The sequence below is a fragment of the Oryzias melastigma genome, linkage group LG17, assembly GCF_002922805.2.
Source record: "Oryzias melastigma strain HK-1 linkage group LG17, ASM292280v2, whole genome shotgun sequence".
NCBI classification, from domain to species: Eukaryota; Metazoa; Chordata; class Actinopteri; order Beloniformes; family Adrianichthyidae; genus Oryzias; species Oryzias melastigma.
In genome coordinates this window covers 26,572,842-26,586,945 of record NC_050528.1, presented here as the reverse complement: position 1 = coordinate 26,586,945, position 14,104 = coordinate 26,572,842, and the positions used below count along the sequence as shown (strand labels likewise).

Sequence of the window (14,104 nt, the reverse complement as noted above, 5' to 3'; positions counted from 1 at the left end):
TGGTAAACAAAACAACATGAAGACGACCGCACAGTAAACACTATGAAGATTAAATCAAAAGTTCTTGTGGAGGTGTTTGTGAGCAGTGTGTCTGCATCATCCATCACCGTGAGCCATGCCGAGGAACTTGTTTGGCATTGTCGTAGGGATTTACAGCATGACACTTTCTGTACACTCACAGCTCAATCCCATGTAAGCAGAACACACACACACACACACACCCCCACACACACACACACACACACACTGGATTAGAACGGGCCGCCTCTCTGTTGTGGAATTTTTCATTTCCTTGTAAGAATATAAAAGTAAATTTATAAGGAGATGATTGTCATCTGCTCGGTTTGGGTTGTGTGTGTCCTTCACCTCATCCTCCTTTTTGGGATGTGCAAAGAGGTTTCCATGGAAACAGAGTGCAGGTTTGGGTCTCCCGAGTCGCTCCAAGTGTTAGGTCAGGAGGTGAGAGTGTGAGTTGAGTGTGTGGTTTTGATTTTAGGGACGGTCGGCGAGGAGCGAGGAGGAAAGCTGCACTTCTCCAGATGTGACATGGAGGAAAAGGTCAACGCCATCCCCTGCTCGTCCTTCTTCTCTTTCGGTGCACTCTTCTGCCTCTTTCAGCTTCATATTGTTTATTGATGATTAGACCACACGAAGCTCAATTTATCTTAAACAAGAAACGAGCAAAACTTCATTAAAGTTGAGGTGAGAGGAACATCAGAGCTTTTGCAGAAGTGGAGCAGTGATGGACTGAAACGAAGAATGAGCAGCAGAATCTCAGAAGGTTTTAGAAACATTCTTGCGTGAATGCTTGTACGCCTCAGGCGCTTTTATATGGGGTCAAATCAGGATCGGCTTAAAGTGAGCGAAAAACCCAAACTGTAAATTTGAAAAGTAGACATCATTTTACTGTTCTGGCATTAAAACATCCTCCTGCTTCAACGAAATTTATACTTGGTTGTGGTAGCATTTATTGTTTTTAAAGAAGGAACCTTTTCGAGAAATTAAACTTGACGGCTAAAAAAAAATAAAAACATCAAACCGTATTTAGGATCTTCTTCAGTCCTTAATTTTTTTTTTTTGCTTCTAAATTGCTTTAATTTTAGGAGAACAATTTAAAACCAAATGTTCACTTTTACAACTTTATTTTTAGTTTTACTTTATATTAATATGCTTTTTTTGCTTTTGATTGTTTTGTTTGATTGCTTCTTACTTTACAATAAAATAAACATTTACCGTGTTAGCTTTTTGCAGCATTTGTTAGCTGTTTTTTTTTAACCCTGTGAAGTCCACAGCATCAAAGTATTGACAAACAATCAACTTTTTAAAATAATTAAGATGGTTTTTTCTGAACAAAATCCATATATGTTGAAAGACAGATATAAAAAAAATGATCAGTTGACTGATTTAGTAAGTTTTTGCTTACAAAAATGTTACTTAAAAAGCCAAAAATATTCACTTGAGTGTTCAAGAACCCCCCCCCCCACTTTATTTACCCACATTTAATATCCTGTAACTGTATTCTAAAAAAAATATGATCAAATTTTGCATTATTTCCAGTGCTGTTAGTCAATAAAAATAGTCAGAATAATTAGACTTTTGCATTGTGATAAAACACGTTTAACCACAATGTTTTACTACGTACATTTTAAATGACAATATGACAAAAACAGTTTGAATTTATAAAAGTGTTAACTCACAAGTGTGATTTGTGTGTACAAAACACTTGTGTGCGGTATTACAAACAGCCATAAGAAACAAAGCAATTTGAATAGTCCAGGTGAATACTTGATTCTGATTGGCTGCTGGGTGTAAATGACACCTAGAAAAGTAGCTGGTCACAAAGCCCAAAGGTTCTATAACACTGTGCTGGCTTTCTTAAAACAAACTTTTCTTCATCTTCTGGACAAAAACAAGCATGAAGAGGTGAACCTTCTCTCGGAACTGATTCTTAATTGAACCTTTTGTGACGATATTTGCCGCTGTAGACAAGGTCGTTGCCGACCGGTACTCATCAAATACTTGCTTTTGTGAAAAAGTTATCTAAACTGGAAAAATAAAATGAAAAGGTTCCTAAAAATCCACTGAATATGTATTTCTTTTGTACATGACCATGTTATAAGTCGGATAATACCCGATTAAGTGTGCATCATCAGAGATTAATGCACGCCGTGGAACCCTGAACTGTCCGACGAGAAGCAGAAGATGGTTAGCCCTAATTAGTGTTAATAGATATTAATAATTATTTGTGTGTTAACGTTAACCGTCCCAATTATTTCAATACATTATGTGGATGTTTAAAAAATAGAATAACAATAGATGAGTTATTCTCACCATAAAGTTCTGAAAATTAGCAAAAGCTTTTCCCGCCAAAAGCGCTATTTAGAATTCATGGAAGCAGCCATTTTGAAAAGTCCTACTACTGCCCCTAGTGGAGTGATAATGAATTACAGTGACATCCGGAGTGTTTTAAAGAACATTTTGGACCATGTGAAAAGAGATGTGCCTTGTATTAAATAGAAGTGATCATAATGTTTATGGTTAAGCTATCATAGCCTTTAAGTTACCCCATTTTGCAGACATATTTTTAGCTAATAACTTCAGCAAATTAAAAAAAATTACATTTAGGAAGTTTTTGGAATTGTTTCCACCTTACAAACAATCCTCAGTGCCTCATCACTGCAGCATCTCCATGCACAAGCGTCAGCTGCCAGCACGCAGTGGAACTGCAGCCCTGCTCGATGTGGATGGTGGCCTGCAGAAGACAAACCTCTGCAGGAACATGACACGGCTGCAGGTGGGTCTCATGTAAAAACAAAGTCAGACTGACTGCATGTGGGGCATGAAGCAGCAGGGTAGGATTTTCCCACATCCCAGCTGACCCCGCTTTAAGTAAACAGTCAAAAAACAAAGCAAAGGTGTCTGAATGGGGTGTTTTCTCCCCAACTCCTTTTTTTTTCTCTTTTTATGAGGGGTTTCAATTTCAGGCCCGGAGGTCGTGGCCTCTCCGTTCCAGCCCTGCTGAGACGGGGCGGGGTGGGGGAACCTGTCGCTGAGAATAAGAGTCCCGTCAGCTGAAGAGGCGCAGGCGTGCTCATTTCTCCCGCCGACCAGACCGACGGGAACGCTGCCTCCAGCCCGGCCAGCTGCCTCGGGGAGATCCCAGGTGGGAAATATTGTCCTGCGGGGAGCGAGCATTTGATCCCCGCCCAGCAGAAGTCAGGAAATCTGTGGAGCCGGTGCAGGCCGGGCTCGGTGGATGCGGCGAGGCGTGACTCTGTTGAAGCTGAACGTTTCTGGCACCCAGTTAACAGCAGGATGGGATGGTCCGGAGGTGCTTTAAAGGCCCTCGGCGCCACGCCCTTTAACCTTTACTCACAGCGGCCCACACATGGACGCTTTCCTCCCCGTGAAGCTCCTCAGTTTCACAAGGGGAATTTCTAATCGACCCTCCGCATTTAGAGGGGCAGGGGGGTCCAAAATGACTTTAGAGGGGTAGAGTTGACACACCCTTCAAAATAAAAAAATACCAGAGCACAAATGAAGACACTTTCTACATTCTTAATGATTTCGTTAGCATTTTATAATAACTACACACAATGAAACATTAGTTAAGCGTTAGCTGAGCATGAGTTTACACTTAATTAATCATTTATTAAGCCTCACTCTTATTTTATTAGGCATTAGCAAGTAGCTTATGTGTGTTGTTATTAACACTTTAATGCGCAATAAAGTAGAAGTGAAGCTTTATAAATGATGAAGTGTTAACTCATGTTCAACTAATAATCAATATTTTATAGTGTATAGCTATTATAAAGTGTTACCATCATTTCTAACTTACATCAGCCATTTTTTACACTTTTTATATGAAAAAACTCCAAATATGGACAGAAATAGGGTCATTTTCTACTAAAAGTAACTTATTACAACTACTAAAAAATACTGCAAGTTAAAGAGTGACATATGACTAAAATTAGGACATAATTTTACAAAAATAATCCCTAAATTGAGAATTCTAAAACTCTAAAACTTGTCACTGTTAAGTATTATTTGGTCTTTTTGATGTACTCCTTAAAGTTAGGTAACTAGGTAAAGAAAACTAGTGTGATATTGGTCACTTGTATCATAAATTACAATTATGACTTGCAATACATTATTATTGTTTTCTTTTATTATTGTTTTTTGTTTCAAACACAAAATGAAAATAAACATACGAACTTAAAAATACAAATAAAAGAATTAAAAAACACAAAAATACAAGTAAATCAAACAATGTGCTTGAAAAGGAGTGAGAAGAAGAAAAATTCTTGCGTGGTCCCACCCCCTTTTACACTTTTTTTAGGCTATCTATGTACAGTTTTTTTTCCTCAAAAACATTTCAAATACATAAACACGAAGCAAAAAAATGAACATCTAATTATTTTTACCTTACTGCAACAGTTTATTTAAATAAAAGTCAACAAAATGTAAACATCAAATGACCCAGATCTACACAGGAGACAGGAAACCAAGTTTAAAAGGGCTCCGTTTGATTGGTCGGTAGGCTGAAGATACATGTGTGAAATGTCCTTGATTGGATCAAAGGCTGGATCAGAATGAACTTTGGACAAAGGCACAGTTCCCAGAGAGAACCAATTCCAAAATTCAGTGCACTAGAAATGTCCCAAAAGTCTTTGCAAAAAACTAGCATGCATCGATGCTCACTAGATTAGCTAATATAGACCATAATGCATTGCGGTAGAGCAATATCTAACAAACAAACAAACAAAAAAACGTGTTTAAATGTAATATTTTCCATGGACCACAAGTTTGATCAGAATCAATTATTTTGACATGTGCAGAACCTTAAAATCGGAAACAGCTGCAGAAGAAGTAGCAAGTTCCATTTTAAACAAAAAAGTTCAAAAACTGCCTCTGCCAGCTCACAAGGTCCCACAGCCACATGGAGACATGGTCCTCCCAGGAGACTTGGTCCTCCCAGTCCTCCTGGGAGGACCAAGTCCGGCAGCTTGTTCGTGCAGACCAGCTGGACGGACTGCAGTCCGAAGCTCACGCCGTAACAAAGCACCCTCCTGCTCACAGACATGAAGCTACGAGTCAGGCTGCTCTGCTCAGAGACCCGGTTCACTGGTACAACGCAGCCGACAGGCCCTGTTCACGCACCAATACCTCCTCTGGAGCACCACCTAACCCAGCGCAGCAATGACACACAATCGGAATGGATTGTTTGCATGCACCACGATCGGATCAAAAATCGTATTTCGATCGGAAGGATCCAAATGAGTCTGATTGGGCCAGAGTATTCTGAATGGCGTGTTCACATGACGCGTTTTTATTCTGATCAGGCATTTATTCCAATTACTTATGTCCATGTAAACACAGCTAATGACATGATGGGGATTGGTCAAATGCACAAAGGGGTGTATTTGACTCATTTATAAACTCCAACCTGCCATTAAAAGGGTTAGCCCTGGATATTTCTCAAATTGATATGACTTTGGAGTTAAAAAAAAAAAAAAGAAAAGTACTAGCGACCCCGCTGCAATAGGCTCCAGCAACCCCATGACCCTGAAAGGGATTAATAAGGTTTAGAGAACGGACAGATGGATGGAGAAACTTTCTTTTAGCAATAAAATTTAAGGGGAAAAGTCAGATCAGAAAAACTGTCTCCCACAAGGTTAAAGAAAAGTCAATAGAGAAAATATACTACAGCTGTTTGGAGCAAAAAAAGAAAAATCTTTATGGTTTCCTGCAGCTCTGACCGTCAAAGCGTTCCACAGGCCCCACCTTCATGCTGACAGCCAAAAAAACAAACCAAAAAAAGGGATTACTTGTTGACATAAAGCAGGTGAAATGCAAATATTGACTGTCCTTTGACATAAACGTAGAGCAGACTGGAGAAAATACTTTCAGAATAAGAAACATATGTAGGGGGAATATAATCCTAGTTTTCAAAAAGCCACAAAAATGCAAAACACATGCAGTCAAAGGTCTGTTTAAAATGATTTATTCCATAGATAGAAGCAAATAAATGTGTACAAAAACAGAGATTAACACTTCAGAGTTGACTTGAACAAATGCAGATACTGAGAAAATAAAGTTTACAAACATGAGGGAGGAAAAAAAGAAATACATTCAGCTCGAATTCGATCAGAAAAGCACAGATATGTGATGAAACCGTCCAGCATTGAGGAAGTGGCCGTACACACGCGCAAATCTGCTCGGTCTCCAACTCCTGAGAACCACATTTGCCCCGTTTTAGCCCAAAAGTGCACGTTTAAAGGAACAGGGATGATATTTAAAGTGTCAAAGAAAGCAGATGACTGAAGGGTTGTGAGAGTCCAATCGCGTCATCCCATAAAAGGCACAAAGACGGATTGTGGAAATTCAGTGAGTTATCTCCTGGGCTAAAGCGGGCAAAACCACCACGATGTTCAAGTCTTCTCAGGTGAGGAAGGGGGTAATTAACAAGCGTGTTGTGGGGCAAAAAAACAAAAGGAAGCAGTTTAAGCTGCAAACTGGGTCGATCGTGAAGTGTAAGGCAGTCGCCACCTTCCGCTTCTCCAACCTGTGGAGGCGCTTCGACGGGGGCGGAGCACGCTGCTGCACCGGCCACCAAAAAAAAAAAAAAAACGAGGGCGTGAACGCACAACCCCCAGGTGCAAACAGAAAGAAGAATAAGACGACGGCTGAAATGCACGAAAACTTTGTAAAGCTGATTAAAATATTGACATGAAAAACATCCTGGACATTCACCCCCCCCCTCCGCTCATGCTCAAACACAACAGAGGATGAATCAGCACAAAATAGCCGATTCATTACATGACCAAACTGACATGTAACAGAAAAGAAAATGCACAATGTAAACAGAAGTCTGTTTTTCCAACTGATTCAGGATGTTGAAAAGATGATTGAATCTGAGAGGAAGCCCACGGCGCCGAAGCAAGAGCAAACCCAACAGGACGGCCAGCCTGTGGCCCAATCCATCGGAGTTTATCACAAAATAAATAATCAACTCAGAAAGTAATATGTTTATATAGATATATATTTATATTTATATAGTATTTTTGTACTGTACAATCCAAAACTTTTGGATTTATGGCAGCAACTGCAGCGAGCCTGGACAGAGCTCCATGTGGAAGTCTGTGGAAGCTGAAGGCTCGCAGATGATTGAGTGAAGAAAGGACCGGGCAGCTCAGAACACTGAAAGGGCTGATGGAGCTCGCTTGCTCAGAAAATACAAATGGGAGTCAGTCTTTGCAGATCGGTCACAATGATTAATACTGAACATGAACTTATTGGTGGTTACCAGCAGTAACCAACATGAGATGAAAAGAAATTGCTGCAAAACTTCCTAAAAAAAAAAATAATAATAATATTCGTCATTTTTTGCCAAAATGAAATTTTTTTTTTCTGTTTTTAAAAACAGATACTAGTAATTTAAACTGAAAAAAAAATGTAGCTTTTATTGATAAACTATACATTTTTTTAATAAAAACTCACAGAAAAATAAGGCTCTTTCCCAAAAAAAAAAGTATGGATTTGATGGACTGATCCACTCAGATTTTGTCAAACCCAGCCTCGGGAGGAATGTTTCAGCTCAAGAGGTCAGGGAGGATGTTACAGGGGAATAAATCTAAACAGGAAAGAGAAAATAAATGTACTCCACGTTTTAATAAATACATTTCTGCTGATGCTTAGTGTAAACCTGTCCTGTACTGCTTTGTAGAATACAGATTCTTTTTGTTCGTTCCTACATTTATTTTCTTGTTCAATCACAGATTTCTTCGCTCTGAACACTTGTAGTCATACCAGTCGGTGGAACAGGTGTCGTACAGCTTCGACTTTGAGCGAACGAACAAAGAAACCTGATGACTCAATGGACAAAAGCTTGTGACGAGCACAGTCAGATCTCGGATATATACACTCAGAAAGATGAATACATTCAGGCGTTGGCGGGAGAGGACGACCTCTTCCCTGTGCGAGGTATGTTTGGCACTGCTTTTACCCCATCTCCCCCCCTCTCTGCTCCACCGCGCAGGCCGACGGCCCTCCGCCCCGCCGTGTGTCCGGCGAGACACCTGCGGTGGTGAACGTAGCAGCAGAGCCACGGTCGTTGGGACAGGACCGGGCGGACCCTCGCGATGCACGTTTGCTCCCCCGTCGCAGGAAGCAGGAGTCTTTGGTTCAGAAGGCACGTTGAGTGCGTCCCCCTCCGATAAACCGCGCACGTTATTACAGCTTTCTTTTCTTAATACATTAAAACCTTTGGTGGAGCCCGGCGGGATCCAAAGGTTTTCTCCTCCGAGTCAGTCCATTTCCTGCTTCCAGCTTTTCTTTGTCTTGGAAACGGCAGAGGGAGACTGTGGGTGGGTGTAAACTCAGATACCGTTGGTGAGATCTGTGATCACATTGGCCTTCACCAGTTTGCGCAGGAACTCCTTCTCCTTGGGTATGTTGTGTGTCCAAGACTGGTGAAAAACCACGAGAGAGAACGAAAATCAGACACTGCAGGAAAAAAACGCAACTTTCAAACACCAAAGAACTACATTCATAAATCCACGAGCCTGTGTGTTAGCGAGGCATTTTTATACTCCAGTCCCCACATGTCTGGCTGTTTTAATAGTGACGGTGCGAGTGTTCAGCCACAGTGGGTCGGCTTTCCTCCCTGCTGTCTTGTGAGACTTCAGTCCAGCTGGCTCACATGTAACCAGACTCAGTGGTTCCTGAGTTTTCAGAGTTCCTGCAGTCGTCTTTTAATTAAAAGTATGCAGTTTTTAGACAAAATCTTGGACAAAGTTTCTGCAGAGCGGCAGGAGTTAATTAGAAAATTTACCTTTGACGTGTGGGCAGGACTGTTGCCGTGGAGTAACCCCCCTTGCCCTACCCGATGCTAAGGCTCAGAGCAAGAACCTGCTGCCCGCCCAGTGTATTTTCTACATCACAAAAAAGCTCTTTTTCAAATGGTATTTATGTGCTCCTGATTCACAATGGAAGAAATATTTAGAAATGCAATTTTTAGCCTAATTTTCTTTATCTATTTCCTCCATCATCAGAAAAATGCCAAAAGAACATGTTAAAAAAGCAAAATCCCAATTTGTATTGAAGTGGGTTTTTACCAAATGGAAGAAAATGTTAAAAATAATTTAATATCTATAATAATCCTTAATATCCAATTATAAAAGTGAGAATGGCAATACTGCCAGTGATGGAACCAGCAGGACGCCTGTAAGATTCCGACATACTATGTTCTGATCAGTGGCGTGCAGTCGGGGAGCCATGTGAGGCAGCGCCTCCGCAAAATATAGCCTAAAAATACGTAAATAAAATGGGAAGGATGTACTCTTCATTCTTAAATAAAAAAATCAAATATTATGCTTTACACATGTCTATTGATTACTTTTTTCTGAGTGGGTTTTCAAAGTTTCTTTGGTTAAAAAAAAAAAAAAAAAGTAGCAAATATACGAGTTTCCTGATCAAATACACAAGACATCGGCAGGTGAGGCGGCTGCAGCCCGTGCTTCTCCTGCGCTGCACACTGACTGGAGCTGCAGCTGATGTATGCGCTTAACTGTTTCCATCTCTGTATCATCATTAAAGATGCTTTATTTTTAATTACTTCAATTTCTATTTCTTACCATCTGTCTTATTACATGTGTGTCGGTAGTCTTTATCTTCTAAAAATGCGCTTTAGAAATAAACCAGGTGAGTCTCGCAGTACTCCTGCCTCAAGGCAGAGGGTGCTGGTGAGTCTGGAGAATGTAACAGGTTTGTGACGCAGCAACTCCCATGGGTGGGCCCAAAGTCTCCCTTCTCCTCTGCAATTAGGATGCATCCAAACAGATCCATGCATGTCTTTATTTTCCTCATCGGAGGCAGAATATGTCTAAAAACTGTTATTGCTTTCTGTTTTTCTGCTCTGCTAATGTTAGCTTGGGCTTGTGGTATGTGTGGGATAAGCTAACGGGAGTGTAAACAAAGGGCTGATGGGAAATTAGAAGAGCTAACCTCCAAATCATTCTGACTTGAAGTAAACACTACAACTAAACATTCATAAAGGTGTCGCTAGTAAAAGATCCTCTTTTTGTTTAGTGATTAAAGTAATTGTCAGCACAAATCCGTAACTTGTTTGCTTGTAAGCAGGTGTGGCAGTTCAGCTAGCCACTGGATTTGTTTTTTTAACCGTGTTGTTTTAATATCATCGTATCTATTGTGCGGCTGATGCATTTCCATGGTGACACATTTCTGCACAGCTGTAGAGTAACGCATCACCTTGCAGACTGGCAGCATATTAGCTTTTTCCTCCTAAACAAAAAAGCCAAAAGTGTTGTCATTAATTAGCCATGTGTGGCTAATGATGACAGTGTTGATGAGGGTGATAATGAATGCCAAAGGTTCCCTGGGAGTTTAGACAAAGGTTATCATCGTAGCGAGTTCATGGTTTACACTCGTCAGAGCGAGGGTGACATCCCTGACTCCAGCGGGCTTCAGTGTAAACACTGAGAGGAAGACGTGACTGATGGAGCTGCGAGCGCTCTGTCACGGGCAGCGGCGGTGATCAAACGATGCGTGGTGAAAGATCAGTGCCGCTTCAGAGTGGACTTTACCAGCTCGGAGGTTTGTAAAGATTCAAGGAGTTTAGCTTCCTGCCGCACACTTTTTTACCCTTTGTATAACTGCTGAAAACTTTAACATTTGCTGAAATTTTCAAAATTTAGTTTGGTTTAAAATAAATCTGGTAGAAACACATTAAATGTGGGGATGGGTAAAAGAAGAAAACAACATTTAAGTTTTTTATACAGCTTGTTTTTGCAGAGTGGTCATCCTAGCCAGGCTCTTCTCACTGACAGGTAACTTGATCAGGTGTGTTTAGAGATCACCTGATCCAGATAATCAGCAGAGCACAGATCTGGAAAACAAGCAGGTTAAAAGCTCTTGAGGAACAGGGCTGGAAACCATTTTAGTTAGTTTCAATTGTGAGATTTTTCTTATGATTTTGTCCTTTTTCAGCCAAAATCAAAGAACCCTGTTGTTTTCAATGACATAGTTTCTTTATTTTTTTCCCCTCATCACTACTGAGCTGTGGGCGGGACTAACGGGGCGGAGCAACTCTGCCCTTCCCACTGACAGGATATTTTCCACATCACAAATACAATCTTTTTCAAACAGCATGTTTTCATCTGCTTCTAATTCACAACAAATATAGTCAGAAATGCAGACTTGATCCAAATTTCTTGATACATGTTCTTTATCATATAAAAAAAAAAAACACTGGAATATGTTCAAAACAGAATTTTCATCAGAGTGGGTCTTCAAGCAAAGTTTAAGGCTACAAGTTGCTCCTCGTTCCCTCGTAACCTTGATAAAACTCTTCGATTGTGATACATTCATTCATCTCAGTTGAATGAAAAACAATGAACCACCCCCCAAGTCTGATCGTGCCAATGATAACAACTCTTCCTGAGGTGATAGTTTATGGATTTTACAAGCCGCTGTGGCTAGTAACCCTGAAACTGTGCGAGTGAAGAAAGAAAACGCTCAAACTACTGAGCCAATTAAAGATTTTTTAGCCTCCAAATCCCACTGTGAAGGTAATCTTGGGGTTTCAACGTCTCTCACAGAGCTCAGTCTACCCCGTGGCTTCTGCGGTGGAAATGAGACCCTGTAAATAACCTTGGCTTTCTTAAAAAGGTCCCTGCGGTTTGTTTTTTTTTTTTCTTTCTTTAAGTCAACCTTACCTACAGTGTTTTACGATTAAAATTTGACAGGCGTATTGAACGCTTCTTGGGTGAATTATGTGCTGATGTCTGAAGCACTCACCTCCTTAATAGTGGACATCCTGACAGTCTCGTAGTAGTGCAGGGGAGCATAAGGCATGTTCATGTCATAGCCAAAACCAGCCACTGCCACCTCGTCGCAGTTGTGCAGCGCCATCGTTATAGCAACTGTTCCCAAAGTTGGAATGTTCTGCAGTAAAAACAACCATGCGGTTATGATGTGCACCCAAATACACACTTACCAAGTTACCAAGAGCAGACTGAATGCCTCCACGAAAGCCTGTAAAGAAAGATCTGGATGAATGTCAAAAATGATGCACTTATGGAGATGGTCATGCTCCTCCACCAACAAGGTTTTAATGCAGTTGGCTCCCGACAAGGGCTACCACGACTGGTCGATTAGCTCAAACTACAGTAATTGCTTTCAAATGTCGCGTCTGCCATTTTCTTTGACACATGCGCAGTAGTGCTAATCCGGGTCAGTATTGGTGTCATAGGAAGTTCTAGGAAGACTTCGGTACCGTACAAACACGCTAACAGAGCTTGAAAGTGGGAAACGTAAAAAAACAAATACAAGACAAAAGTGTCCAATGCAATATCTGCAAGGCAGAACTTGCATGAGCACCTGAAGAGGAAGCATGTTGTGACTGTGTATGATAACGACGAAGAGGGATCGTCAGGTAAGCTAAGCTAACATTAGCGCAAACAGAGAGCAAACTTATTAGCTAAATGTTCTCTATGCAACACTGCAACCTCTACCCCATCGGAGCAAAATGTCTTTGCTGAAGGGAACATCTGCTCTCCAAAGATAAAGTCTTTCAGCAAGGCATGTAGAAATGGTAACTTTTCTGGCCATGAGCAAGAGCCGCATACAGTTTGGAATTTTATAGAGTCAGAGTTTAGTAAAGTTGCATACAGTTGTAATACTCAGCACCACAAAGTGCACTTTTTGTTATATTTGAGTTAGCAAGACCAAAACTTTATCTTTTGTGAAAAATAGTTCCTTTGTTTCATTTAATCTTGTTTTAATGCCAGAAACAAATAAAGGAAAGAAGCTGCATGATTTATTAAGGGTTTAATAAACTATAGTTTTAATTGTCTTCATATGCAGTTAGCATATAGCTGAAACACTTCAAGTTTAAAGCCAATGATGGTTAAGATTTGTTCTTTAAAAATGACCAGATTAGTTGACTAATCGAAAAATAGTTGGGGATTAATTGACTATTGAAATAATCGTTTGTAACAGCCCTACACCCAACAATGTCAAAGACAGTTGTTTAGGGCAGAATGATTGTCATTTCAGATTCCCATCCATTATTTCACTCTCCGTTGAATTCTTTGAGGGTCATGGAGTTACTAAAGTCTACCCAGTTTCTGAAGGGAAAGTTCACTACTTTTCCATTTCGGATTCATAAAATGTTCCCAACTCTCACCTTAGTATTCAAGATAATAGTACACTACAGCAACAAAAACTTTTTTTCAAATTAAGCGTTGAGAAAAGGATTATGTTTCCACATTAAGGCAATCATTTTTGCCATAATTCTTTAGCTCAAATTTCTTGGTCACTTGGGCGCCTCTGCCTTTGTTCTGCATTACCGCCTCTAACGGACTTTGAGCACTCCGTAATTAACTATTACCTTTAGGATGTGACTCCTGCAGACCTTTGGTGCTATGCATTGATCTACAAGGTTGAACCGGGCTTCTTAACTGCCCTGGGCTGCTAGAGATCAGGGGTGTTGTACGTGTGATTGTTGAATAAAGAGAGAAAAGGGTCTTACTGGGAAAAAAAAAGAAAAAAAATGCAGGAGAGAGTGGAGGGAGGCCCCATTTAAATCATTACCCTGATTTTCAAGCCCTCAGGGTAGGTGTGGTTGAAGCAGCAGCTGGTCAGCCTCCTACTGCGTGTCCTAATGCAGATTATTTCACACACATGCACCCACGCATGCCCAACATAAACACAACTATAACAAATAGACCTCCTCTGTAATTTCCATGTTCATAAACATAAACTGCTTGGGTCGGAAGAGAAATAGTTGTAGTGTTGGAGAGAGTGAATGTGCCAAATCATATATCTTTGCAGCCTGTATTGTGAGACACAGCAATGCAAACATGCACAGAACCAGTTTAGATGGCTCTAGCAAGCAGAAATGCGCACACACAGACACACACGAGCGAATACCCACATGCTGAACACATGTTGCAGGATGGAGTTCATGCAGGGGTGTTCTGGTGGCCCCAAAGGGTAGAGTTAAGGTGATCCGCTCCTCATGTCCCTTCTAATTCAACAACAATATTCCTTCTCTACTTACCAACAGCCTGCAGAAAATACA

At 40.7% G+C, this 14,104-nt stretch overlaps 1 protein-coding gene across 11 annotated transcripts in view; it reads right to left on the bottom strand.

The window, feature by feature from the left end:
- Window positions 1–5,987: 5,987 nt before the first annotated feature.
- Window positions 5,988–14,104, bottom strand: part of st3gal3b (ST3 beta-galactoside alpha-2,3-sialyltransferase 3b) — a 68,729-nt gene continuing 60,612 nt past the window's right edge. For all 11 annotated transcript variants that reach the window (XM_024273611.2, XM_024273610.2, XM_024273613.2 and 8 more), the window contains 2 exons: window positions 11,818–11,964; window positions 5,988–8,468 (listed from right to left, as the gene is read on the bottom strand). In XM_024273611.2, the coding sequence (XP_024129379.1) occupies window positions 8,379–8,468; window positions 11,818–11,964 (237 nt within the window). In that variant the 3' untranslated portion in view covers window positions 5,988–8,378. The remainder of the gene's footprint in view (window positions 8,469–11,817; window positions 11,965–14,104) is intronic.